Source organism: Gobius niger (genome assembly GCF_951799975.1).
Source record: "Gobius niger genome assembly, chromosome: 9".
Taxonomy (NCBI): domain Eukaryota; kingdom Metazoa; phylum Chordata; class Actinopteri; order Gobiiformes; family Gobiidae; genus Gobius; species Gobius niger.
In genome coordinates this window covers 5,422,462-5,448,433 of record NC_136860.1, presented here as the reverse complement: position 1 = coordinate 5,448,433, position 25,972 = coordinate 5,422,462, and the positions used below count along the sequence as shown (strand labels likewise).

Below are 25,972 nucleotides of genomic sequence, written 5' to 3'. Positions count from 1 at the left end.
GACTGCACCAGCAGCTTCAAATACCTGTCTGTCTGTTCTCTTAATCTGATGTGTTTGTCTGGCAGAAACCGTCCATATTGTGCCTTTATCTGCACAAACCCGAGTATGCTCTGAATCATCCACAAATCTCTTATCAGTACGATGATTACGCTTAATCTTTCATGAAATATCGAAAGTTTTTATACCTAGACCAAGGCATTTAACTATTTCACGCTTTTCATCAGCAGAAAGATCCTTTTTCTTTCCCATATTGCTTGAAAATGATGATCTGCTTAATAATGTGGAACATCTTTTTACAGTAGTTTTTCCCTTAACTGGGCTTAACCTGAAAACTAATCATCCCAGGTCTCTGAGATTAATGTCAGTGATTCATAGAGCCCCGAGACACGATACCATCCATGAGTTTCATAATTATTTTATTTTTTGTACTTTTTTGACACAAAAATACAATTTGCATAATAATTTGGAACGCAGTGTAGTAATCAGAGATCTATATACATATCAGACTGAGAGAGACTGGTTTATCCAGACCACTGTAATGCCTGCTCACTGTTAGAGCTGCAGAACATCCAGAACCAGGAAATACGAGCATATTAGTCCAGTGCTCTGGTCTCACCACTGGCTCCCTCTATATATGGTTTAGCACCAAAGTTCATCTGACATGTTAGAGCCGTATGAACCATCTCAGGCCTTGAGAACTTCATTGAGGGGCCTCATAATGGTCCCAGAGTCAGGACTAAACACGCTGAAGCTGCGGTTCAGTTTCATGCAGCTAAAATCTGGAACAGTCTTCATGAACTCTGACAATGTTCAAATCCAGTTTTTTGCATTTCCCGTCCAAAAGTATTTAATCTGCATTCTTGCTTTTTACTGTAATTAATAAATTCTTATGTTGATGTTTTATGATTTGCCATGCTTTCTTGTAATTTTATGCAACTGTGAAGCATTTTGAATTTTCTTGTATGAATTGTGCTCTACAAATAAACTTACCTTGCTCTTTCAGTAGAAGGTGTGGAAAAGCCTACTGTGAATATTTTCTTAGAAAATCCCATAAAAGCAAGTAAAAAGGAATCATGAAGAAGAAGTCACACATTAAACACAAGAGACAGACAGACAGACAGACAGACAGACAGACAGACAGACAGACAGACAGACAGACAGACAGACAGACAGACAGACAGACAGACAGACAGACAGACAGAAGCTCAAGCCTGGTTCATCCTTGGGTGTAATTTATAGACACTTGAAGGTCGAGGTTCAATGATGTAAATGTCCAATCATCATAGAGATCAGAAAGAAGGCGGGTTCTGTGTCCCAGAGATGAACGTGCTGTCTGAAATGTGAAGATCAACCCGAGAACAAATGCAAAAGACCTGGTGAAGATGCTGAACCTGGTAAGAGTTAGTCATTATCCAGAGTGAAACAAGTCCTGTACTGACATGGGCTGAGAGGGAACTCTGCAGGAAGAAGCTCTGACTCCAAAAGAAACCTCAAAAAGACAGTTTGGAGTTTGCAAATAAAAAAAGGATAAAGACAACCCTGTGAGCTGCTACCTTAACGTGGTGGGGTTGTTTGAGCGCCCGAATGATCCGAGGAGCTATGTTGTCTGGGGATTTATTAGGGTCTCCCATGGCAAACATTTCCGAGGTGACGGGTCAGACGAAGCACAGCTCAGAAAACTTCTATGGACAGTACTAAATCAAGGACCGAGACGTTGCCCGGCATGGCGCAGCCGGGGCCCCAACCTCTCCCCCCGGGGTCCGGCCGGGCACAGCCCGAAGAGACGACGTGGGCCCGCCCTCCTGTGGACCCACCACCCACAGAGGGAACCATAGGGGTCAGGCGCCAAGAATACTGGGTGGCAGTCGAGGCCGTGTGTGCAGCTTCTGGAGTTCGGAACATGGAATGTCACTTCGCTGGGGGGGAAGAAGCCTGAGCTTGTGCGGGAGGTTGAGAGATACCGGCTAGATACAGTCAGGCTCACCTCCATGCACAGCTTGGGTTCTGGATCCCAACTCCTGGAGAGAGGCTGGACTCTCCATTTTTCTGGAGTTGCCCGCGGGGAGAGGCGGCGGGCTGGGGTGGGTTTGCTCATAGCCCCCCAGCTCAGCCGTAACGTGTTGGAGTTCACCCCGGTGAACGAGAGGGTCGCGTCCCTACGCCTTCGGGTTGGGGACAGGTCTCTCACCAACATCGGTGCAGAGTACCCGGCCTTCTTGGAGTCCCTGGGAGGGGTACTAGATGGTGCTCCGACTGGGGACTCCATTGTTCTACTGGGGGACTTCAACGCCCCCGTGGGTAACGACAGTGAGACCTGGACGGGAGTGATTGGGAAGAACGGCCTCCCCGATCTGAACCCGAGTGGTGTTCTGTTATTGGACTTCTGTGCTAGCCACGGTTTGTCCGTAACAAACACCATGTTCGAGCACAAGGGTGTCCACAAGTGCACGTGGCACCAGGACACCCTAGGCAGGAGGTCGATGATCGACTTTGTAGTTGTGTCGTCTGATCTCCGGCTGCGTGTCTCGGACACTCGGGTGAAGAGAGGGGCGGAGCTGTCAACTGATCACCACCTGGTGGTGAGCTGGATCCGCTGGCAGGGGAGGAAGCCGGTCAGACCTGGCAGGCCCAAGCGTGTTGTGAGGGTCTGTTGGGAACGTCTGGCGGATCCCTCTGTCAGCGGGGTCTTCAACTCCCACCTCCGGAAGAACTTCACCCAGATTCCGAGGGAGGATGGGGACATGGAGTCAGAGTGGACCATGTTCTCCTCCTCCATTGTCGATGCGGCTGCTCGTAGTTGTGGCCGTAAGGTCTCTGGTGCCTGTCGCGGCGGCAATCCCCGAATCCGGTGGTGGCGCCCGGAAGTAAGGGATGCCGTCAAGCTGAAGAAGGAGTCCTACCTGGCCTTGCTGGCTTGTGGGACTCCGGAGGCAGCTGAGAGGTACCGGCAGGCCAAGCGTGCTGCAGCTCGTGCGGTCACAGAGGCAAAAACTCGGGTCTGGGAGGAGCTCGGAGAAGCCATGGAGGAGGACTATCGGTCGGCCTCGAAGAGATTCAGCCTCCCCGGTAAGGTCTACTCCAGGGTGCTGGAGAGGAGGATCCGGCCGATAGTCCAACCTTGGATCCAGGAGGAACAATGCGGTTTTCGTCCTAGTCGTGGCACACTGGACCAGCTCTATACCCTCCGTCGGGTGCTCGAGGGTTCATGGGAGTTCGCCCAACCAGTCCACATGTGTTTTGTGGATCTGGAGAAAGCGTTCGACCATGTCCCTCGTGGTGCCCTGTGGGGGGTGCTCCGGGAGTATGGGCTCATCTCTGCTGTTTGCAGACGATGTTGTTCTGTTGGCTTCAACAAATGAGGACCTTCAGCTGCTCTGGGGTGGTTTGCAGCCGAGTGTGTAGCGGCCGGGATGAGGATCAGCACCCAATCCGAGGCCATAGTTCTCCACCAGAAAAAAAGGTGGCTTCCTCTTTGCAAGTCGGTGGGGAGTCCTTACCTCAAGTGGAGGAGTCCAAGTATCTTGGGGTCTTGTTCATGAGTGAGAGACGGATAGAGCGTGAGATCGATAGACGGATTGGTGCGGCGTCAGCAGTGATGCGGACGCTGTATCGGACTGTCGTGGTGAAGAGGGAGCTGAGTCACGGGGCGAAGCTCTCGATTTACCGATCGATCTACGTTCCCACTCTCACCTATGGTCATGATATTTGGGTAATGACCGAAAGGACAAGATCGCGAATACAAGGCCTTGTGGAAGGCCCAGGGCCTGGTGTCGCCTCGGGGTCCCCCCAGAACAGCTGGAGGAGGTGTGCGTGGATCGGGGGGCAGCATCATGCTGTGGGGTTGTTTTGCTGTGGGAGGGACTGGTACACTTCACAAAATAGATGACATCATGATAAAAAGACTATGTGGAAATATTGGAGCAACATCTCCATCGGATCAACATCAGCCAGGAAGTTAAAGCTTGGGCGCAGATGGGTCCAAATGGACAATTCCCAAAGCAAACTGACAAACTGTTTACGAAGTGTCGAAAGGAAAACAAAGTCAGTGTTTTGAAGTGGTCATCAAAAGTCCAGATCTCAATCCAATTGAAAATGTATGAGCAGAGCTTAACAGGCATAGGCACACAAGGTGGCTACACATGTGTCTCAGTTACACCAGTTCAACGCTTGACCCAAGTTCTACAGTTTAAAGGCAATGATACCAAATATTAATGAAATATATGCAAACTTTTGGTTTTGTAAAAAGAAAAAGTCTGTAGAAAATTCTATCTCTCATTCTTCTGGAATTTGACAAATAGAAATCATTTTTAAAATTCTAAATGACCTAAAAAGTTAATTCTGGTTTCATGTGTTGATAGATATATTTGGTAAAGACAGAGCTGAACCTCCTCCTCCTCCTCCTCCTCCTCCTCCTCCTCCTCCTCCTCCTCCTCCTCACGCCCTGCCCCTCTCCCGTGTGGCCCGGCTGCTGTCCCGCCTCAGGTGCTCCTCAGACGGGCAGAGGCGGCCTGAGGAGAGCTGCTGCAGTGATTTCAGAGCCTGTGTATGGCAGAGCTGTGACTCCGCGGACCCGGGTCTAAGGTGAGAGCGCACACAGCAACTCTCTTTTACCGAGCAGCAGGTGCGCGCGCGCGTCTTGGTTTGGCGTGGTGCCCGTGCGCTCTGGACGCTTTTCGCTCCAACTATCGGCCAAACTCAGCGGATTAGCTACATTTATTCAACTTGTGCTTGACTGGGCTATAGGCCTGTGATTTTAGAGTAGAAGGAGCCAATACTTGTTCTTCATTTGGGTCAGTCTTTCCTCCGTGTATAAATCTGTCTGTATCTGAATGAAGCTTCTCGTGACATAAAAAAACAAGTTTCATTGATTATAGCTGCCATTACGTTTTGTTGTATTATGTCTTAAAAATGATTTAGTCTCATTCGAATATGAGACTATATTTTATTGGAGAAATTCACTTTATTCATTTGTTAACCTCTTAACCCCCGCCTGAACCGAGCACATTTTGTCCAGTTTCCCCAAATCTGAGCTTCTTAAACAAAGTCTCAAAACAGAGACGAAAACAAGGCTGTAGATACAACCAAACAAAAGGGTCAAAAACACGATTAAATGAGACAAAATTCACATAAAACAAAAACTGTCCCAAAGTTTAAAGTCGTCTCTTCGGCTCTTATGAACTATGGTCTAATGAAAAGTGGAGACAGTATTCAGAAACATGAGTGTGATGTTGGTCAGTAAGAAGAATGTGAATCTGATCACTGGTAAATAATGATGAGGGAAAACATTTAGACATTTCTTTTTAAAAACAGTTTCTCTCCCGTAGAGTCGTATCGGCGCCTGCTCTGACTGGAGCGTGAGCGTATCCGATGAGGTCACGCTCACGCTCTAGAATGTGATGATGTCATAATCTCAGGTCTCTGTGGGAATAAATCTCCAAGAGGAACATGGACAAATGTTGAAGTTGATGATTATTTAAACATTCATCTCACGGCTGAAACGCTCTACTGACCAACATCATACAAAGTGTTTTTGAATGTTGTTCCACTTTTGGACCTGTTCATGAGCAGGGCCCAAGGCATAGGCGACCCAGGCAGCCATCTGCTGGAGGCGGCGCCAAATGTGCTTTAATTTGAACCCAATCTACAACATGGCCTATTTTCAGACGTGACTTTGGAACAGAAATAGAGACTTTAGTTTCGTCCTTCTATGCCTTCAGGGAAACATACTTCAGAAGTAGAGGCTCCTCCTCCAGTATAGCTGTTGTGCGCACATTTAATGAAGCACATGTTCTGATTTTCAAAAATAAATACATAATATAATATAACAATGACAATCATAATAAAATAAAATTAAACTAGTTTGTTCCATATCCAAAGTCTGTCCAAATGGATTAGTAAAAAAAAAACGCAAAAGTTCAATCTCGAAATCCTGAAAGTAAAGCAAAACTTTAACAAAAACTCAACAAAAGTGGCAAAAACGAGATGAAAAAGAACATAAAAAAAAGTGAAGCAACAGCACAAGGAAAGAGATCAGTTTAGAGAGTCTTAGCTTTCAAATGAGGTGTTACACTGGCCTACAGGCAGTAAGCGGTCCGAGAAGCTTTTAGATTTGGGTAATGCAAAAAAAATAATTCTGCACTTTGACTGTTGCCATAGTGACCGTCACAGAATTCTTACCTGCACCGCCTCAGTCTGAAACTCTTTAGAATGTTGTGACGTCACATTAGCCCCAACATAAATCAGTCTGTGGCCTTTTGAAAACACAGGCCTCAGTGACATCCTACTCAATTATCTCTCATTTTCTTCATAAATGTTTCTTGAACACATTTGTAACACAGGGATGCGTTCAGGAGCCTGTGGTGTCTGTCAGTGTAATGTAAGCGACCACACTGTGGATGAAAAGACTGTGGAGCTGGACACAAAGGTCACGGTTTCCCCCGGTGGCTGTATTATTTTGTTCCTCCTCTCCTGGGTGTGTTTTGGCTTGTTTCTGCTCAGACATAACGTGACTGAGATATGTGTGAAATAGGTTAGTGAACCAGCCCGACCTGAAGTGTCAGCCACTCTGCCCCTATACACTTATGACAATGCAAAACTTAGTCACTCACTTTGGAATGGGGTTATGGAGATTGTGTTAATAATGAGAGCGCTGAGAGCCGGCTTTAAGGATCGAAACGTAAAGCAACAGGAAAAGAAAACAGCCACAGTGCACAACTTTCTACATTTCACCTTTCTGCGTCACAAATGAAAATGAAAATTGTTTTAATTTTACAATTAAAATTGTAATATATTCTCTATCAGTAGTAACTGTTTCAATAATGTAGTGGAGTTACACTACTTGGAGCTACCGTTGAGTTACTTTTGGCAAAATACAAATTGAAAATAGCAATAAAACCACTGAGCAAAAGTGCAGTCAAACATTTCCTTTTCCTTTGCTTTCCTCCATTCTCTCTGTTTTGTTAATGATGTTAATTACAACTAAAGAACTTTTAGGTGGGCGGAGTTTGATTTTTTCATTCATACATCAGTACAAACCATGTAAATGCACTTGTACCTCTAGTTACTTGAATTGTAATGACTAATATATTACTGCATTTTGTTAAAGTAATATATATATTCCTTAGTTACTGAAAAAAGTCATATATTTTTGTAACTTGTTACTTTTGTAATACATTATGTATGTGTTTGTTTACGTGTATGTGTATGTGTATGTGTTTGTGTATGTCTATGACTATGTGTATGTGTATGTGTACGTGTATGTGTTTGTGTATGTCTATGACTATGTGTATGTGTACGTGTATGTGTTTGTGTATGTGTATGTATATGTGCATGTGCATGTGTTTGTGTATGTGTTTGTTTATGTGTATGTGTTTGTGTATGTGTTTGTGTTTGTTTATGTGTATGTGTTTGTCCATGTGTTTGTGTATGTGTATGTGTTTGTTTATGTGTATGTGTATGGGTTTGTGTTTGTTTATGTGTATGTGTATGGGTTTGTGTTTGTGTATGTGATTGTGTTTGTGTTGGTGTTTGTGTATGTGTATGTGTTTGTGTATTGTGTATGTATGTGTATGTGTATGTGTATGTGTTTGTGTATGTGCAAGTGTATGTGTTTGTGTTTGTATATGTGTATGTGTCTGTGTTGGTGTATGTGTTTGTGTATGTATTTGTATATGTGTTTGTGTATGTGCATGTGCATGTGTATGTGCATGTGTATGTGTATGTGCATGTGTATTGTGTTTGTGTACGTGTATGTGTATGTGTATTGTGTATGTGTATGAGCATGTGCTTGTGCATGTGTATGTGTATGTGCATGTGCATGTGTATGTGCATGTGCATGTGCATGTGCATGTGTATGTGTATGTGTTTGTTGATGTGTATGTGTTTGTGTATGTGTACGTGTACGTGTATGTGTATGTGTATTGTGTATGTGTATGTGCATGTGTATGTGTGTGTGTATGTGTATGTGTATGTGTATGTGTTTGTGTTTGTTTATGTGTATGTGTTTGTGTACGTGTATATGTATGAGTATGTATATGTGTATGTGCATGTGTATATGTATGTGTTTGTGTATGTGTATGAGTATGTGTGTGTTTGTTTATGTGTATGTGCATGTGTATGTGCATGTGTATGTGCATGTGTATGTGTATATGTATGTGTTTGTTTATGTGTATGTGTTTGTGTATGTGTTTGTTTATGTGTATGTGTATGGGTTTGTGTATGTGTATGTGAATGTGTATGTGTATGTGCATGTGCATGTGTATGTGTATGTGTATGTGTATGTGAATGTGTATGTGTATGTGCATGTGCATGTGTATGTGTATGTGTAGGGGTATGTGTATGTGTATGTGTATGTGCATGTGCATGTGTATGTGTATGTGTAGGGGTATGTGTATGTGTATGTGTATGTGTATGTGTATGTGTATGTGTATGTGTATGTGCATGTGCATATTCATGTGTACGTGTACGTGTATGTGTACGTGTATGTGTGTGTGTACACGTGTACGTGTGTACGTGTACGTGTACGTGTATCTGACTGTGTGTTCTGTTGCAGCCGTGCTCCTGTCACCATGAGCTGGGGGGCGCTGTACGCGCAGCTCGGAGGAGTGAATAAACACTCCACCAGCCTGGGGAAGATCTGGCTGTCCGTGCTCTTCATCTTCAGGATCACCATCCTGGTACTGGCGGCGGAGAGCGTGTGGGGAGACGAGCAGTCTGACTTCACCTGTAACACGCAGCAGCCCGGCTGTAAGAACGTGTGCTATGACCACTTCTTCCCCGTGTCACACATACGGCTGTGGTGTCTGCAGCTCATCTTCGTGTCCACGCCTGCCCTGCTGGTGGCCATGCACGTGGCCTACAGGAAACGTGGAGACAAGAGGACCATGTTAGCCTCCAATGGCACAGAAAAAATGTCTGACACTGAGCTGGAGACGCTGAAGAGAAGACGTCTACCCATCACTGGTCCTCTGTGGTGGACCTACACCTGTAGCCTGTTCTTCAGGCTCATCTTTGAGGGAGGCTTCATGTACGCTCTCTACTTCGTCTATGACGGTTTCCAGATGCCACGCCTGGTCAAGTGTGAGCAGTGGCCCTGTCCCAACAAAGTGGACTGCTTTATCTCTCGGCCCACGGAGAAGACTGTCTTCACCATCTTCATGGTGTCCTCCTCTGCCATCTGTATGGTCCTTAACGTGGCTGAGCTGGGCTACCTGATAGCCAAAGCTCTGCTGAGGTGCTCTTCCAGGAACAATCGGAGGAGCAAGCCTCGCTACAGTCCTCAGGACAGCCTGGTCAGAGACAATACTCTGCTGCAGAACCAGAAGAACGAGATACTCCTGTCCTCCACCGTGGACTCCACCAACAAGACCATGTGCTGAGCAGACAGGAGGGCCTGGGCGGAGCCTGTCCTCTGGTCAGTGACAGGAGCAGGAGTCAGTGTGAACATCGCCATTAGGGAACAGCCTCAGACTACAATCCACAAAGAGCCCCATGGAAACATCTTAAAGTCCAGAACTTCATTATCTACTGCGGGAAACCACGCCCTTTACCACTTGACAAAAAGAGCTGATTTTGAAGATGATGGATCATGTTGTTTATGCTAATTCACCATGATCATGCCATACGTGCACAGCGGCGTGAGTGCACAGCGGCGTGCGTGCACAGCGCCGTGCGTGCACAGCGTACGTGCACAGCGTACGTGCACAGCGGTGTGCGTGTGCGCTGACTGTGTTCAGCGGCTTCATCACGCTAATGTTTATCTGTTCCTCCGAGATTTGCTCTTAACTGCTGATAGTAGAGTTTGTACTAATCATGATCTTGCATTATCGCAGGGACCCAAAACATGCACAATAGGTTCATCCTCCAGCCAGTTGATTCTGACCATCAGCCTGGCTCCACATCTGGAGATGGGACCCCAGTCGGCCATTGCTCCTCATGGGTCGCCCTCACGACAAACTACTCTATGGGGACAATAAAGTATACCTTACCCAGTGTGGGCACTCCTCGTGACCAGTGTGGGTGCTCCTTGTGATGAGTGTGGGTGCTCCTTGTGATGAGTGTGGGTGCTCCTTGTGACCAGTGTGCGTGCTCCTTGTGACGAGTGTGGGTGCTCCTCGTGATGAGTGTGGGTGCTCCTTTTGACCAGTGTGTGTGCTCCCCGTGACTAGTGTGGGTGCTCATTGTGACCAGCGTGGGTGCTCCACATGACGAATGTGGGTGCTCCTTGTGACCAGTGCTCCCCGTGACGAGTGTGGGTGCTCCTTGTGACGAGTGTGGGCGCTCCTCTGGACTTCTGTCCTTAAGTATAATCATGCTCATAGCTCTCTCAGTGATGACTCCCTTATTTATTAGAGCGTATTCATTTTAAATGCACATGTGCCTTTGCTGCCTCCTAGTGGAGGGTGAAGCCTGTCCCAGAGTGCACTGCTGTAGCCTTTTCACTTTTTCATTGTTTACTGATTTGTTTTTTGTTTAAAGTCAAATCCTGTTATCTGAGTGGAGACTTTTTTACTGTACCTTTTGACTTGTGTTGATTTTCACTGATTTAAACCTATTGTATATATCTAGTGTCAGAAGCACCATGAAACTGTAATATAGAAATATAGATATAGAAAGGTCAATGAAATGTAACCACATATACACTAATATCATAGTTCTTCCAGTGCCTGCTTTATTTCCCTGTGCACAGCCGGTTTTTCACACAGCAGAGTGAAGTCTGCTGAAGGATGGTTCCGGTTCTGTTTTGCATAATAAGTTGTTATTTTATTACAACATTTGAACCACGTGGATCTGAAACGTATCTCTTTAGAGCGATGAGAGAAAAGCTTTTGATCACATTTCACTCACAGATATAGTTTTCAGCTCAGCTCCACTGTGATCTGCTCTTTGTATCATGTGAAGTACTTTCCATAATCACATCCGAGTGTGAACGAGAGCTCCACGAGGAACTGTACAGTAACAATGATCACTTTTGTTTGGATCCAATAAAAAGATGATGTTTTCTGCAGACGTCGCTCTTTTTTCTTCCATATCCCATTACTCGAGTAAAGGTGCAGATGCAATTATAGAAATTCAGCCGGGCAGAACGAAGTGAACAGTGACACCAACAATACACTTTTTTATTTATATCTAAGATTGTTGATTTGATCTTTACATGATTTGAACTTGCCAGACAAAAAAAAATGAAAAAAGTGTTTTTTACACAACATGAATTTTTGGCCTGATAAAGGAACGATCGTCACACAAACAAGTACAGGTCCATTTTCATTTCTGAGGTTGGTCATAAAAGCAGATTAATACTTCAGGCAGAATCCTCTTAAATATTTTGTTGTTGTTGTACATTTGTAGTTTTGGCTTTGTTTATTGGCAAATTAAAATGAAGTATTAAATTACAATAGGAACGAATGGAGGCACACTGAAACAGTTAGACGTTCTTTATTCATCAAGGGTAATATCAGAACACACAACAGGCATGTTAAAGGCATGGTGTTGTTTCAAATAGAGTAGACGAGTTATTTCATTAACAAGGTATTTCTTACATTTGTTTTTTTTTTTAGATTTATGAAGGTTGAATGAATAGTTCTGTTATATTATGAATTGTTCGGACATACTGCGCTGCACAGATGACCTCATACACACAGGTCCTGATGATGGAAAAATGGCTCGTGAGAAGATCAAAACAGACATATCGAACAACATGACAAAGACCTCAGTGAGCCCCGGGTTGTTGGTTTTTTTTTGGGGGGGGCCAGTGTCCACGTCATCACCTCTGATGTTATGTTGAAAAACCACAGGTATAGTCGTCTTTTGGGAATGTTAAACCTAAAAAAGGACAAAATACCTTCAAATAACGACTTAAGTTAGCACACATGGCTTATATAAAACATAAACGATCTTATTGCCTAACTCAGCTTACACAAAACTCAAAACACGGATAATGTAAACACTATTTATTCAGTTCATAAAGTCTAAACTTGTATTTTCAGGTGAAGGGCAAAGGGTGACACCCTGTGGCCAAAGACATAACTACAGGATGTGAAGATGAACTTTTGACCTGGAATGAAGTGTTTCTGAACAAAACTGTGTAAGGAGCCTCAGAGAGTCGCTCTGGTGACTCTCCTTCCACCCAGTGTTTATTGTTTTTGTTTTATTGTTGTTGTAATCAATCAATCAATCAATCAATCAATCAATCAATCAATCAATCAATCAATCAATCAATCAATCAATCAATCAATCAATCAATCAATCAATCAATCAATCAATCAATCAATCAATCAATCAACCAACCAACCAACCAATCAATCAATCAATCAATCAATCAATCAATCAATCAATTAATCAATCAATCAATCAATCTTTATAAAGCACTTTTCAAACCGAAAGGTATCACAAAGTGCTTTACAGATTACAACATTTAAAACAATACGCCTGGCACAACCTCTCATATATATTATATATTGGGACTAAATATATCAGTTAAAAGCTAAGCTAAAAAGGTGGGTCTTGAGCTGCTCTTAAAAACATTTCGTTCTCTGCAGCCCTGAGCTCCTCCTCAGGTGGTTCCAGAGGCGAGGGCCGTAATATTGGAAAGACGCCTCACCATGAGTCTTTTTGTTGACTTTAGGAATAACTAGGAGGCTCCTGCCGGAGGAGCGAAAGGGCCGTGAAGGTTCATAAGGTAAAAGCAGTTCTGAAAGATAAGAAGGACCAACACCATTAAGACATTTAAAAACCATGAAAAGAACTTTAAAGTTGATCCTGAAACACACGAGGAGCCAATGCAGCGATTCTAAAACTGGTGTAATGAGGTCCCGCCTCCTGGTCTTCGTCAGGACACGAGCTGCTGAGTTTTGTAAAAGTTGTAAACCTGAGATCCTTTTTTTGGGAAGATACGACTGGTGATGTAACCGTGTGGGAGCTATGGGGTGTTGCATTGCGATTTTGAAGTTTCTCCTTTAGCTGTAGCACATACACCCCACAAGGCTCACAGATACGTAGACTGAAACAGAGACAAATCATATTTCCGTAGTTTATTTATAATAATTTAAAGTTGATTTTGAGTTCATTTCAGGTTTTCCAAAAAACAGGTTCCCTGTATGACCGCAGCAGGAGCTTGGTTCGCATTGCCGGCAGTAAGTCAGACCTGTTCCCGGTGCGTGTTGGAGTTCAGTTACCCGGGAGGAGCTCGGAGTAGAGTCGCTGCTCCACGTCGAAAGGAGCCAGCTGAGGTGGCTATGGCATCTGTTTCGGATGCCTCCTGGTCGCCTCCCAGAACAGCTGGAGGAGGTGTGTGTGGATCGGGAAGTCTGGGCATCTCTGCTGAGACTGCTGCCCCCGTGACCCGGACCATAATGTTATAAGACATAACTCTAGCCCTAACCTTACGGGTCTCGTGTCTTACTACATTATGTACCTACAAAGTACTAATACATATTATTGGATAAAATTTGGTACAATGTATCAGGGTACTGTAAAATAAAGTGATACCTATAATAGTTAGTGTGTATAAGCTGTTCCCAGGCTCCCGTGATAAACAACAGTCAGAGTAACGGAATGTCTTTATAGCCTATTGGGGTAAAATTTCAAGTGGCAATAATAATAAGTTGTAAAAAGTTACAGTGCAGCCTTTGAGGAAAACCAGAGGATCGACAACATCGACACGAGCATGCTAATCTTTGTTCACACAGAAACTCTACAGACCAAACATCCTGAAAAGTTTGGATGAATTCCCCCAACTATATTTTGTGCTATTGATCTGTCTCATTGGTTGGTTTTGTTCACATACTTTACCCCCAACAACCCCCACCCTCCGCCTGCTGCCCCATTGTGTGTGATGTCCAGTCAGATCAGGTTTCACTGGAGTCTTATTTTAGCGCCGCGCTAATCCCAATCTCAGAGCGTCCTCTCGGTAACATCCACAGCCCTCACCATAGCACTGACTGACTGACTCTGAGGCCCCTGGCACGGCCCCTGGCACAGCCCCAGCTCACAGCGCCTCCGGTCCATGCCTCCATCGCAGCCCGTGGAGATGTGAGGACCGGAGATGGCTTCTTCCCCATGGGACCTGGAGGACCGGAGCGTCAGGCTGACCCCTCTGTGTGAAGGTACGTGTCTCTCACAGCTGGAGAGTGCACACTAACCACATGTATTTTGTCCTTTAGTATATTGTAAAGTCAGACATTTGAGGGAAAAACACTGTCATTCTAATTATAAAGAACTTACATGTGGTAAACTAGTTCATGTGCTGATAAACTCATCTCTGTGAACATTTGGAACGCTGCAAATATGTTATGAATGAGTTTGGACACAACTAACATTACAATGTCGTGGCTTCCTCTTTAATGTTAGTCATCAAAAAAATTTATTTGGAGAGAATGAGATGAACCACTTTTTGCTTTGGTTTCTTTTCATATGCTTCATCTGCAGATTATGCCGTTTTGTCTCTTGTTTTGTTCATCAGAATCATAAGAATGATTCAACAGTGTCTGCTTGAACTAACACCAACCAAACATTTACACTTTATCATATTTGATAACATAACATACATTCACAGGAGAGCGTGGAAAAAGTAAGTGAACGCCCAGAAATCTCACTGAACTGCAGCAGTTTTACAACGATTCATCCTGATCGCTGTGAGCGTCAAACTGCTGTTGCTGTAAAAGAAGGATCAGCAGATATTTAAAACAAGGGTTCACTTACTTATTCCAGGCTGTTGTGAATGTCTCAGGTTTTTCTGCAAAATATCTTCATAAACTTGTGAATAAATTCTTATATTGATGATATCACAGTGTCCAGGCCCTGAGGCAACAAAACATTCTCCTGCTCCAGACTCCTGCTCTAGCATCAACACTTTATTATAATAAATAATTGATGAATAATTATTGTCCCTTCCTGTGTCACACATTGCTAGGATCATTTTTAGTTCATCAATCATCCTTAAAGGGACTATACAGAGTTTAAATATGTTAAAACTAAGTATTTTCCGCCCCCTACATGTTCCAGCCATGTCCACATGTGTAGAATGAGCTCAGACCTGTTCACCACAACTGCCTCTGAAATCCTGCACTGTCACTCAGAAAGGTGTTACTTCAGGTCCGAAGTGCACTGCCGTCATGCACGAGCTTAATATAGAAGCACAATACAGACACATGTGCTGCTGTCACAATGATTTCAGCAGCTCTGCGTCTGAAACCATCAAATTATAGCCTCTAGCTCCTGACCCTTAACCTTTCATGGGGTCAACTGCCGCTTACTGAGGCGACTCTTTAACACTGACATGTGACTGAGCTGTGGTGACTCTAATAAGTATTTTGGCACTTTTATAAAGTTTGGCTTGTGCAGAATCCATATTTTTATTATTAAATGTGCACCTGTCAATCTACAGTGGTCGCGTACAGGGCCGTAGCCAGGTTTTAAAAAACAGTGAGGTCCGGATAATTCTTTAAACTGGGGGGTCTGGGGGTCCTCCCCCAGGAATTTATTAAAGATTCAGATACAATTTCCTGTATTTTAAGTGATCAAAAACACTTTTGTCTCATCCTTGAGCCATTTTCAAAAATTGCTTTTTGTTGCACCGTTTGGGACCAGGAGCCTGAGTGAATGTAGTGAGTGAGTGGACGGTGGTCGGACATGCAGATGGTGCAGACTGGCCTCACTTCCATCAGTCGACCCATGGGCAGTGGGTGCAGCCGTGCACCCCCTGAAGTGTTAGATGACGAGTCATGTACCCCCTACTTGATGAATATCACAAAACAAAATATCTATTTAATATCTATTTCATCCATTATTACTGTGAAGCAGGTTTTCCAAACAGTTTTACTCGCCTGAGTGAGAGGCATTAAGAAGGTTTTGTCCTAAATAAATACTGAAATATTAAATGAAAATTGTTTTGAAAACGAGGCTGTGGGTGTGAATGGGTAAAGCTGAGGGTTCTGCTTTGGCTCATTCTGAACATCAGACTCTGGTTTGGACTCTGCGCTCTGGCCCCGCCCCCTCTGCGTCGCCCTCACTGTCAAACCACTGGAGCTACAAAGGTGAATGTGCTGGTTTAAGCTCTCATTAAAGCGAAGATCATTTACACGCAGGACAATCTTTGCATGAGACAGAAACAAAGTGAGCAGCAGAGGAGGAGAGCAATGATGAGGCGCAGACGCTTCTCCTTCTCCTCTCGCTCCTCAGATCAGAATGAGGAAAACTCCTGTTGTAAATCGAGGTCACCGTGACGGCGCGCGCACTGGCTCCTCTCTCTTTATGACAGAGAGCATAGAAATTGCATCTCGATCAAACTTTGGCGCGGTTCATGCGCTGCTGTTATAGTGAGGCTGACGCACAGCCGCGCCCCCGCCTCCGCGGAGTTTTACGCACTCGGGTCCAAAGCGGCTCATGAGGTCCGGTTTCAGAGTGGACACGTTTAGGTTCAGAACAAGCTCATCCACGTCTGAACTAGAGGCTCCTCCGCCTGTAGAAGCGCGTGTTTACAACATTCATTTGCGCAGGATTCAATGTGTGGGAAAAAAAAAAAAAAAAAAGCTAAAATTTTACCGAGGTCCGGACCTCGGTGACCTCAATGGTAGATACGGCCATGGTCGCGTATGAATCACTTGAGGGTGGGGGCGAGGGGGGTGGGGGGATTGGCGCAGTGGCTTATGGGATGTCATAGCTCCTAATCACCGGTTAGCACCAGAGGTCTCTGTGCTAAAGTGATAGTTAGCATTGAGGCTCCTTTTCTTCTTCACTGACAGCCCCATTCTGATCATGGCGGACGCTGACGCACATCCGGTTTGGCGTTAGACCTCTTACCAATCTGCTGGTTTCAGAAGGGGCCCGGGTCTCTCCCCCAAGGAGAGGTCAAAAGTCACACAATGAGGTTCTCTGATTGGACAGAGTGGCTCAATGACAAACAGCACTTATTTACTCAATCTGATCATTTTACCACAAAACAAAGAACAAAGGTACAGCCATAACATTTGCATACAAATGTACCCAGCTATAAACATGAAGCAATAAGTACATTCTTGAAATGTTTCCCTCACACATCAACAACAACATCTAAACTAACTTACAAACTAAGAGCAGTTATTCATCTCATTAATTGGTGCATCATGATGTGATGAATGCCTGAAACACACTTTGTTTCTGAAGATGATCATATCCTCTCTTTAAACGCATCTCCAATACTTTGAACTTTGACTAAATCCTTTGATTTATTCATTGGTTTATTTGGTCAGGACCGTGCATGTTAATGAACATACATGGTCTCATGCATGTAAACACGCCACACTGGATTGTAGCCTTGGGATTGTAAAGTTTGCTCAACTATTGGATCTACTGGATGTTTTACAAGATTTCTGATACTTGATACTTTTATGTTTGAGAGAAACTTGAAGTAGGAGCTTGAAACCACAGGGTCAGCAGCTTTTCCACATGAGCGATCTTTGTGGAGGTGGTTTTGGTTGTTGTTTGGGTGACCGCCTCAAGTAGTAGTGAAAGCGGGACAAGTCATGTGACTTGGAGGCACAGACATGAGGAATTCCAAAATCACACACACACAGAAAAATACGGGTCACAAAATATTCTAATATAGAAGTTAGGACACAATATTGCACATTTAATGCAAAATGATTTTTTTTCCTTTAATGCCTTTAATGTAACAAATCTATTAATTTATCATTTCTAAAAATGAATAAACATTTGATTAAGCCGAGAAGTGGAGTCAAATTTGGATATTTGACAAATTGGGTCAAAAATAAATATGTAGAACAGGAAAAAATCATCAAAAGCAGTTAAAGGTGCTTTGGAACCATACATTTGTATTTTTGATCAATTTATGGCATAAAAGATAAATAATGTAGATTTATCTAAAATGCAGAGGACAAATTTCCCTACGGGAACAATGAAGTATACAAACAAACAAACAAAACTTTAGGCTCCCTGAAGGTGTGAAAATGAGTTTCTGACTACAAAAAGAAGTTGAGTTGATCGTGTTTAATCATTCAAAAGCAGAACTTAGTGAGAAGTTAAAACTTAGATGTGCCTTGAGTTTGGTCGGGCATTTTTTGCCCTTCTCTCTCTTTTTTTTCCTCGCCCTCCCCCCGTGCCTGTCTCCCCCCGTTCCCCTTCCCCTCCCAGTTAGGTTATGCCCATGAATGGTGATATTTTACTTTAAAGGGATATTTCAGGATTTTTGACATAGGGCCTCATTTCCTAGTTATCCAGAGTGTTGCTGATACCTGGAGATTTTTTTGTTTGTAATTCATGCAGTTCTTATGTTTGAAGAGTTTCGTGGCGCTAGGCTAATGCAAGGCTAGCACATTTCTAAGATATCAGCTGCAAGCAGTGTTAAGGACTACTGTAACGCCCTCTGATCACCAGGGTACAAGGAGACCAAAACAAGAGAAAGATTTTAGATGTTTATTTTGAAAAAGTCTAAAATTGTTTGAGGTGGAGCAAGTCAGTCCAGCTGTTGTTGGGTTGGGGAGTAGGAGGAGCTTGGGGAAATGGTGGGCCAGTTGGTTTGAGGGTCCAGGCTTTGGCACAGCGTGTATGGTGCTGGGTCCCCAGGGTGCTCCAGCTTGTCCGTGCAGAGCAGCCCACTGGTTTTCAGACAGCCTGGACGACCCTGAACACCAAGGGAGAGTATGAGAGGGAGAACAGAAGGTGCACAGGTGTTTTTATAATTGAAGTCCCGCCCCTAATAACTGCTGACTTAAAAAGACATGGCCATTGGCCCACTGCAAATAATACTGTCATACTGTTAAAATTTGGCATCAAATTAGAAAACATTTTAAATGGCAAGTTCAACCCAGCACTGCATGAAGTTTCTCAGTGGAAAGTCAAAGGAACACATTCAATACAGGATTTGTTTATTGAAAATGTGTTTGCGTCTTTTGATCAATTGCATCAGAAATATCAAATTACTTTAAAAAAAATAGTAATTATATATATAGTTACAAATCTGTAGCTTTGTTAAATCAGTGTTTCCTCGTCAGCCTCCCAGCTCAGACATGTATACTATATTTTTAAAAGGTCAGTTGAAAAAAGGGGTCAGTTTCCAAAATATGTAATGACCTGTCAGATATGGAATATATTAGGGGTGTAATGGTGCGCTGAAATCAAATTCGGTTCGGTCCAGTGTCTTAAAAAAAATAAGAACGTACAAAATCTTTATTTTGAAAAGTTGCCAATACACGATAGAATTCGTGCATAAAATAAATTAAAGCGACCCATTTGGGTGATATTTTAAATAAATTGCTCTCTTGATAATAATTTAAATACTGTAACTAGTTTGGACCTGAAAACCTTTAACACTCAGCAGCAACAGCTTCAGCTTGAATATCAACTTAAATATAACTATTCAAGTTTAAAGTTTTTGGCTAAAAGATGAACCTATCCACATGTTCTGAAGGGAGCACAGATCTGGTTATCTCCAGCAGTGGAACAGAGGTAGCTGGAATAGAGAGGTAGCACTTTGCTAGTTTTGCCATGTGTGGGTATGAGGCCTCATTGCTTTACTACCACAGAAGAGGGTCAGCTTCAAGGGAAAGGCACCCTGAAGCTCTGTACCTAACCATTTCTTCTTGGACCTGCTCCAAAAGGGGTACCTCACTACTTCCCACCTGTCCCTGGAAAAGTTCACCAAAGAGTTCAGTAATTACAGACTTCTTAGCTGGAGGTGATGAGATAGATGTCCCAGGAGATGAAGACGGTTCAGCTGTTATCTTGTTGACATCCTCTGTCTGCAGAACACATAAGGCATTTTAAAAAAAAAGGAATAAATTAATATTTTCTTTGCAAATAAAAAAAGTTGATTAGATACAATACCTGTTCTTCTGTGGTGATTATTTCTGCTGTGAGGCCAGTGAATATCCTCTCTTGTTCGTCATCATCTACATGAGGCAGGGCTTTAAATTTGAAGTCACAGCATGTAGAGTGTCTGTCCTGCAGATTCTTTGTGAGTGCCACCTTGACCTCTCACAGCTGGACAGTTCTCTTGTTGGAGAACAGTGGATTTCAGTGGGGGTATCATTGACACTGAGGCTTTTGTTTTAGTGCTCATCACAGTTGTGATCGTTTTTAGAGGTTTGAGCACTTCAATAAGTTCCTCTGACATAGTCACTTCACCATCACTGAGTGTGTAAATGTCTTTGTTCTTGAGAGCTGTCTCCTTGAGTGCTGAATATATAGCTGCTTGCTGTTACCGTTGTCATAACTAGAGTTCCAGCGGGTGGGAACGTCTTGAATGAGTGAATGCTTTGGAATATTCAGCATTTCTTGCTTGCACTCCAGTTGCAGCTGTGGTACTTCTATGAAAAAAATGTCACAACCTTTCTGATTTTTGCCAATAATCTGGATACCTGGTGAATGGCTGTTGCTTTTTGGGAAGCTAAATTGATGGTGTGTGCAAAGCAACCAATCTGAGGTCCCAGTCCTGCTTCATGTACTGCATGTACGATGTTCCCTGCATAGTCTGTAGTAACAGGAATTGTTGTCCCAGGCCTCTCCAGCTTCCATTGATGCACCGCCGCCTTTAGGTGCACGGTTTGTGCTTGTGTGCTGTTCAACACACGCCCCTTCTCTCCTGAAGAGACACTATGGCCCAAGTCAGTTTACTGCCTTGGAAAGTAAATTGTAAAAGTGTGTATGGCCAAATCGACTCACAAACATTCATATACAGAGTGTCACAGATCACAGAGTATCATGGATTTAAAACTGAACAGTCCCAGTGATTGTCCCTTTGGTCAGTCCTTTGTGTGCCTCTGGATCCTCTAGATCTTCTGGATCCTTCGTATAAACGTCAATAAAAGGGCATTTATTCAGACACGTTTGGATCCAAGAGGATCTTCCTCAGGTCAGAAACATCATTCCATGAGTGGCTCAGGTGCATCATAGTGGTAAAAGTAAAAGCTGAAGTGTCTCTAACGGGGTTGGGGAAAGTGACGCGCCGCAGCGAGCTGTGCAGCTGTCAACAGGCTCTTTAGAATATCTCTGTACACGACCAGTGAGCTATGCAGGGCCAGGGGCGGAGTCAGGGCGGGCATGGAATCGAAGGACCCAATCTTCCGCCTGGTGCAACGGTCATCTTGCCTGAGCACAGCTGTTGAGCCATGTGACTGCACTATTAGCGTGAGGGCAGTGCTTATAAAAGAAAGAGGCTTAGTTTATTACAAAGTGGGGAGTGCTGCTCTGTCGCTTAAAAGTTCACATAAAAGTAACTTTACAGCCCGACACTACTTCATTAATTTGAACTGAAATGAAATGATAATTATTGCTTACAACAGTTTCACAGGCCTGGATCCACAGGAGGGGAAATGGTTGCATTGCAACCTGATTTTGAAATGTTTGCACCCTCAGTTTTATTAAAAGACATACATAAACATAAGTGACAAATATGAACAAAAATAATACTTAGACAACACAATAAATAAAAATATATTTTAAATTTGCAATAAAACCAAACAAAAACATGCGATGGTGATCCTCACCTCTTCCCTACAGGGCTAGCAAGAAGAGGAAGAGGAAGGGGAGGGAACCACAATTTATAGGGGTGCAGCCAAACAGGATGTGACACAACAAGAGAGCAGATAACCACTATTGTATATCAAGTATATCAAGTATATCAAGTATATAAAGTACTAACCCACTGTGCTGTGTGTCCACAGCCTGAAACCCTCTCCGTCTTGGCGCTCTTGCAGCATGGGCGACTGGAGCTTCCTGGGCCGTCTGCTGGAGAACGCGCAGGAACACTCCACCGTCATCGGCAAAGTGTGGTTGACCGTGCTCTTCATCTTCAGGATCCTGGTGCTGGGGGCGGCAGCAGAGGACGTGTGGGGGGACGAGCAGTCGGACTTCACCTGCAACACTCAGCAGCCCGGCTGTGAGAACGTGTGCTATGACCAGGCCTTCCCCATCTCACACCTGCGCTTCTGGGTGCTGCAGATCGTCTTCGTGTCCACGCCCACGCTCATCTATCTGGGCCACGTGCTGCACATGGTCCGCCTGGAGGAGAAGCGCAGCGAGAGGCGACTGGAGCAGGGCCAGGGCCACGCGTACCCCCAGGCAGAGGTGGGGGAAATAATGAAGCTCTCGCTGTAGCATTGTCTCCATGAGCTGCTGCACTGTCACAGGATGTTTCTCTGTTCAGTTTGGCAGTTATTTTTCTATGGATGTAAAGTAAAATAATATATTGGTAATAATAAACAACTCATGTTTCAGTAGTGACATAATCCTTTAAACAAAACACAAAATTAAATCCAGACTACAGGGCCTGGAAGTGACATGATTGAGGACAAAAATCTGCAACATCTGCAAATACAGAATAGAAGAGAAGAGAATTTTATTGTCTACCGAGGTAGAAATTTGGCTCACTGACACATAAAAACACAAGACTAGGGACAATACAAACATGCACAATAGAGAAAAAAATACATAAGAAAAAGAAACGCAGAAAAATAAAACAGGAAAAAAAATAATTATAGAACAGTCCATTTCTGTGGGGATTGTGTTTAGGTTGCTGCTTCATTCAGAATTCCCACAGACAACAAAAGATTTCTCAAAGGAACAGGCCACAGTTTTTCAATACTCTAATACACCGCATTCCAAATGATTATGCAAATGACATTTTTCTAAGATTTTCTAAATTGTCAACTCAAATGAGAGTCAGCATAATTTTCAAGTCTTTCACTGGTAGAGGATCATTTAAATGTGGTTGAAAAAATCTCCCAGTGATAACAGTATTTTTTTCCAAAATAAATATAGTAAAATAACAAATTATTATGCAACTAATCGTTTCAATACATTTTAAAGCTTGTAATTAACTGAAAATGGTCATTTGTTGAATTTGTAGCATTAGGAGGTCATACTTACTGAAATCAAAAGTTATTTCAATCAAAAAAATCTTAACAGGTCAAGTTAAATTTTACCATAGGAGCCCTTGTGTGATAGCAGCTTCAAAATTCTTAAATCCATTAAACTGGTGAGTTTTTGGACAGTTTCTGCTTGGATTTCTTTGCAGGATGTTAGAATAGCCTCCCAGAGCTGCCGTTTGGATGATAACTGCCTCCCACCCTCATAGAAGTTTTTTTTGTTGAAGCTCCAAAGGTTCTCAATAGGGCTGAGGTCAGGGGAGGAGGGGGTCCACATCATGAGTTTCTCTCCTTTTATGCCCATAGCAGCCAGTGATGCAGAGGTATTCTTTACAGCAGGACATGGTGCGGTGGTGTCTTCTTTTTATAGCATAGAAGACAGTGGTCAGTCAGAAACTCCACATATTTTTCAAAGGTCTTTTTCACACCTTCAGGGATCCTAAAGGGGCCGACCAGCTCTTTCACCATGATTCTGGCCCAAAACATGACTCCGCCCCCTCCTTACTGACATCACAGCCTTGTTGGGACATTGTGGTCATTCACCAACCATCCACTTCTCCATCCATCTGGACCATCCAGGGTTACACGGCACTCATCAGTGAACAAGACTGTTTGAAAATGAGCATTCATGTATTTCTGAGCCACTGCAGCCGTTTCTGTTTATGAGCTTCAATTAACCGTTTAGGGGAGGCCCGGATAGAAGGTTTATGCACAACTGCAGCCTCTGGAGGGTCCTACACCTTGATGTTCGGGAGACTCCAGAGGCACCAGCAGCTTCAAATACCTGTATGCTGCTTTGTAGTATCTGTTCTCTTAATCTGATGTGTTTGTCTGGCAGAAACCGTCCTCATTGTGCCTTTATTTGCACAAACCCGAGTGTGCTCTGAATCATCCACGAATCGATGATTACGCTTAATCTTTCATGAAATATCGAAGGTCTTCATACCAAGACCAAGACATTCAACTATTTCACGCTTTTCATCAGCAGAGAGATCCTTTTTCTTTCCCATATTGCTATATTGATCTGCTTAATAAAGTGGAACATCCTTTTTCAGTAGTTTTTCCCTTAACTGGGCTTAACCTGAAAACTTATCATTCCAGGTCTCTGAGATTAATGTCAGTGATTCAAACAGCCCCGAGACACGATACCATCCATGAGTTTCATTGAAAAAAAAATAGTTTTTACCTTTTTGACACAAAAATACAATTTGCATAATAATGTGGAACGCAGTGTATGTTCTTGCCTGAGCTTAGACCAGTTGATATGTACTTGTCTGGTCTTTGTGCCCGTGGAAGAGCGTGGTGGCTTCCAACTTCACCCCCGTTTGGAACTATAGGAATACATTGGGAGAGGCCAAACGAAGATTTATTTCAGAAACTCTTTCTCTCCCATAGAGTTGTATTGGCCCCTGTTCAAAAGTGAACAGGGTGGACCACATCGCTGCATTCAAGAATGGTAAAAATGTGCTGCACAACAGCGCCTTTTCTGTTTTTCTTTCACAAATGCTGCGTTTACAAAGTAGATCTACGAGAAAATAAATTGATTCCACCGGCTTTAATCGTAACGCCTATTATGAACCACCACTGCACCTCATACACATGTACTTGAGTATCTGTAACGGAATACTCCCTCTGCTCACAGGCGAAGGGCGAGCTGTTCGGGGCTCATGGACACGCGCAGAGCGGGGGCAGAAAGGACAAACCTCTCATCAGGAACGAACATGGCAAGATCCGCATCCGAGGGGCTCTGCTGCGCACCTACGTCTTCAACATCATCTTCAAGACTCTGTTCGAGGTGGCCTTTATTTTAGGACAGTACTTTCTGTACGGCTTCCGGCTCCGGCCTCTGTACAAGTGCGCCCGCTGGCCCTGCCCCAACATGGTGGACTGCTTCATCTCCAGGCCCACGGAGAAGACCATCTTCATCGTGTTCATGCTGGTAGTGGCCTGCGTGTCTCTTCTACTCAACCTGTTGGAGATCTACCACCTGGGATGGAAGAAGCTGAAGCAAGGGGTGACCAGTGCCTTGGCCCCTGACCTCGAGTCCACCCAGATCCACAGTGTGCGGTCTGGCTGCTTGGTCTCCGGAGCAGCCCCCCCGAACCTAAACTTCCCCCCTGACTACACAGCGGTGGCAGGCAGTGGCACGGCCTTCTTGCCCCCCCTGGTGGAGCCGCCGCCCCCCACGGCCCATTTCTACATCAGCAATAACAACAACCACACGCTGGCCGCGGCGCAGAACTGGGCCAACCTGGCGACGGAGCAGCAGACCAGGGACCTGCACAGCCAGCCGCCGCCCCCCTTGGCCCGCCCTGTCAGCGGCCCCCCGGCAGATGGAGGAGCCAGCCCCAGCAGCGAGGAGGACAGCCTGGTGAGCATAGACCCGCGGCGCCTCAGCCGGGCCAGCAGGGGGAGCAGTGTGCGAGCGCGGCCCGGAGATCTGGCTGTCTGACCGTCCCAGGAGCTCCAGTTTCCCTGATTCCCCCAAAGCACACTGCCCCGGTGGATAATCATCCGGTCTGTGTGCAGGGACAAATAAAGCACTTTACATCTGTACCATTACAGTACTTCAAATATAGACTCAAATACAGGCAATACTTCGACCTGTGACATTGTACTGGCCATAGACTGTCCCCAACCCACAACTCAGCGGGGAATTATTATGAAATTCTAATGATAATGATTATTTCAGCCATGTTTGAGATGAAGATTATTCAAAACAATCCAAATAGCTTGATTTTAAAACTAAAGCAATAAAAAATAATTTTGTGATTGTGAATGCACAGGGTTAGTGTATTATTGGGTACAGTTGGACTCAGAGTGGGATTAATCGCACAGCCGTAGCCTTGCTAAAAATGTTTTGCTACTTTCTGTGAGTTTTGTTTATTTCACTGTTGACTTTGCTGATTGTGTATTTCTGATTTCCTGAAGCACTAAAACAACTAAATAGATTCTTGATGAGGTTTGTGGTCTTACTGTAAAATAACCCAGAGGTAGTTTTCTTGGTCTGCCCTAATACTCCGTAGCTTTGTAAACTTCTGTGATGACCCCAAACAACGGATCAGTGTAAGATCTGTAAATAATCCACAAAATTGAGTTTGTATGTTTGAATT

The 25,972-nt window shown here is 44.0% G+C and overlaps 3 protein-coding genes across 3 annotated transcripts in view; all 3 read left to right on the top strand.

Moving 5' to 3' along the window:
• Positions 1 to 25,972, top strand: part of ift88 (intraflagellar transport 88 homolog) — a 169,245-nt gene that overhangs the window by 44,473 nt on the left and 98,800 nt on the right. The window lies entirely within an intron of this gene.
• gjb8 (gap junction protein beta 8) lies at positions 8,568 to 9,390 on the top strand (the record flags this gene model as incomplete). Its single annotated transcript, XM_079562387.1, has 1 exon — positions 8,568 to 9,390. The coding sequence occupies one exon, from the start codon at positions 8,568 to 8,570 to the stop codon at positions 9,375 to 9,377; it is 810 nt and encodes a 269-aa protein (XP_079418513.1). The 3' UTR covers positions 9,378 to 9,390.
• Positions 14,041 to 25,329, top strand: gja3 (gap junction protein, alpha 3). Its single transcript, XM_079562961.1, has 3 exons — positions 14,041 to 14,102; positions 21,657 to 22,059; positions 24,502 to 25,329. The coding sequence occupies exons 2-3, from the start codon at positions 21,691 to 21,693 to the stop codon at positions 25,309 to 25,311; spliced, it is 1,179 nt and encodes a 392-aa protein (XP_079419087.1). The 5' UTR covers positions 14,041 to 14,102; positions 21,657 to 21,690; the 3' UTR covers positions 25,312 to 25,329.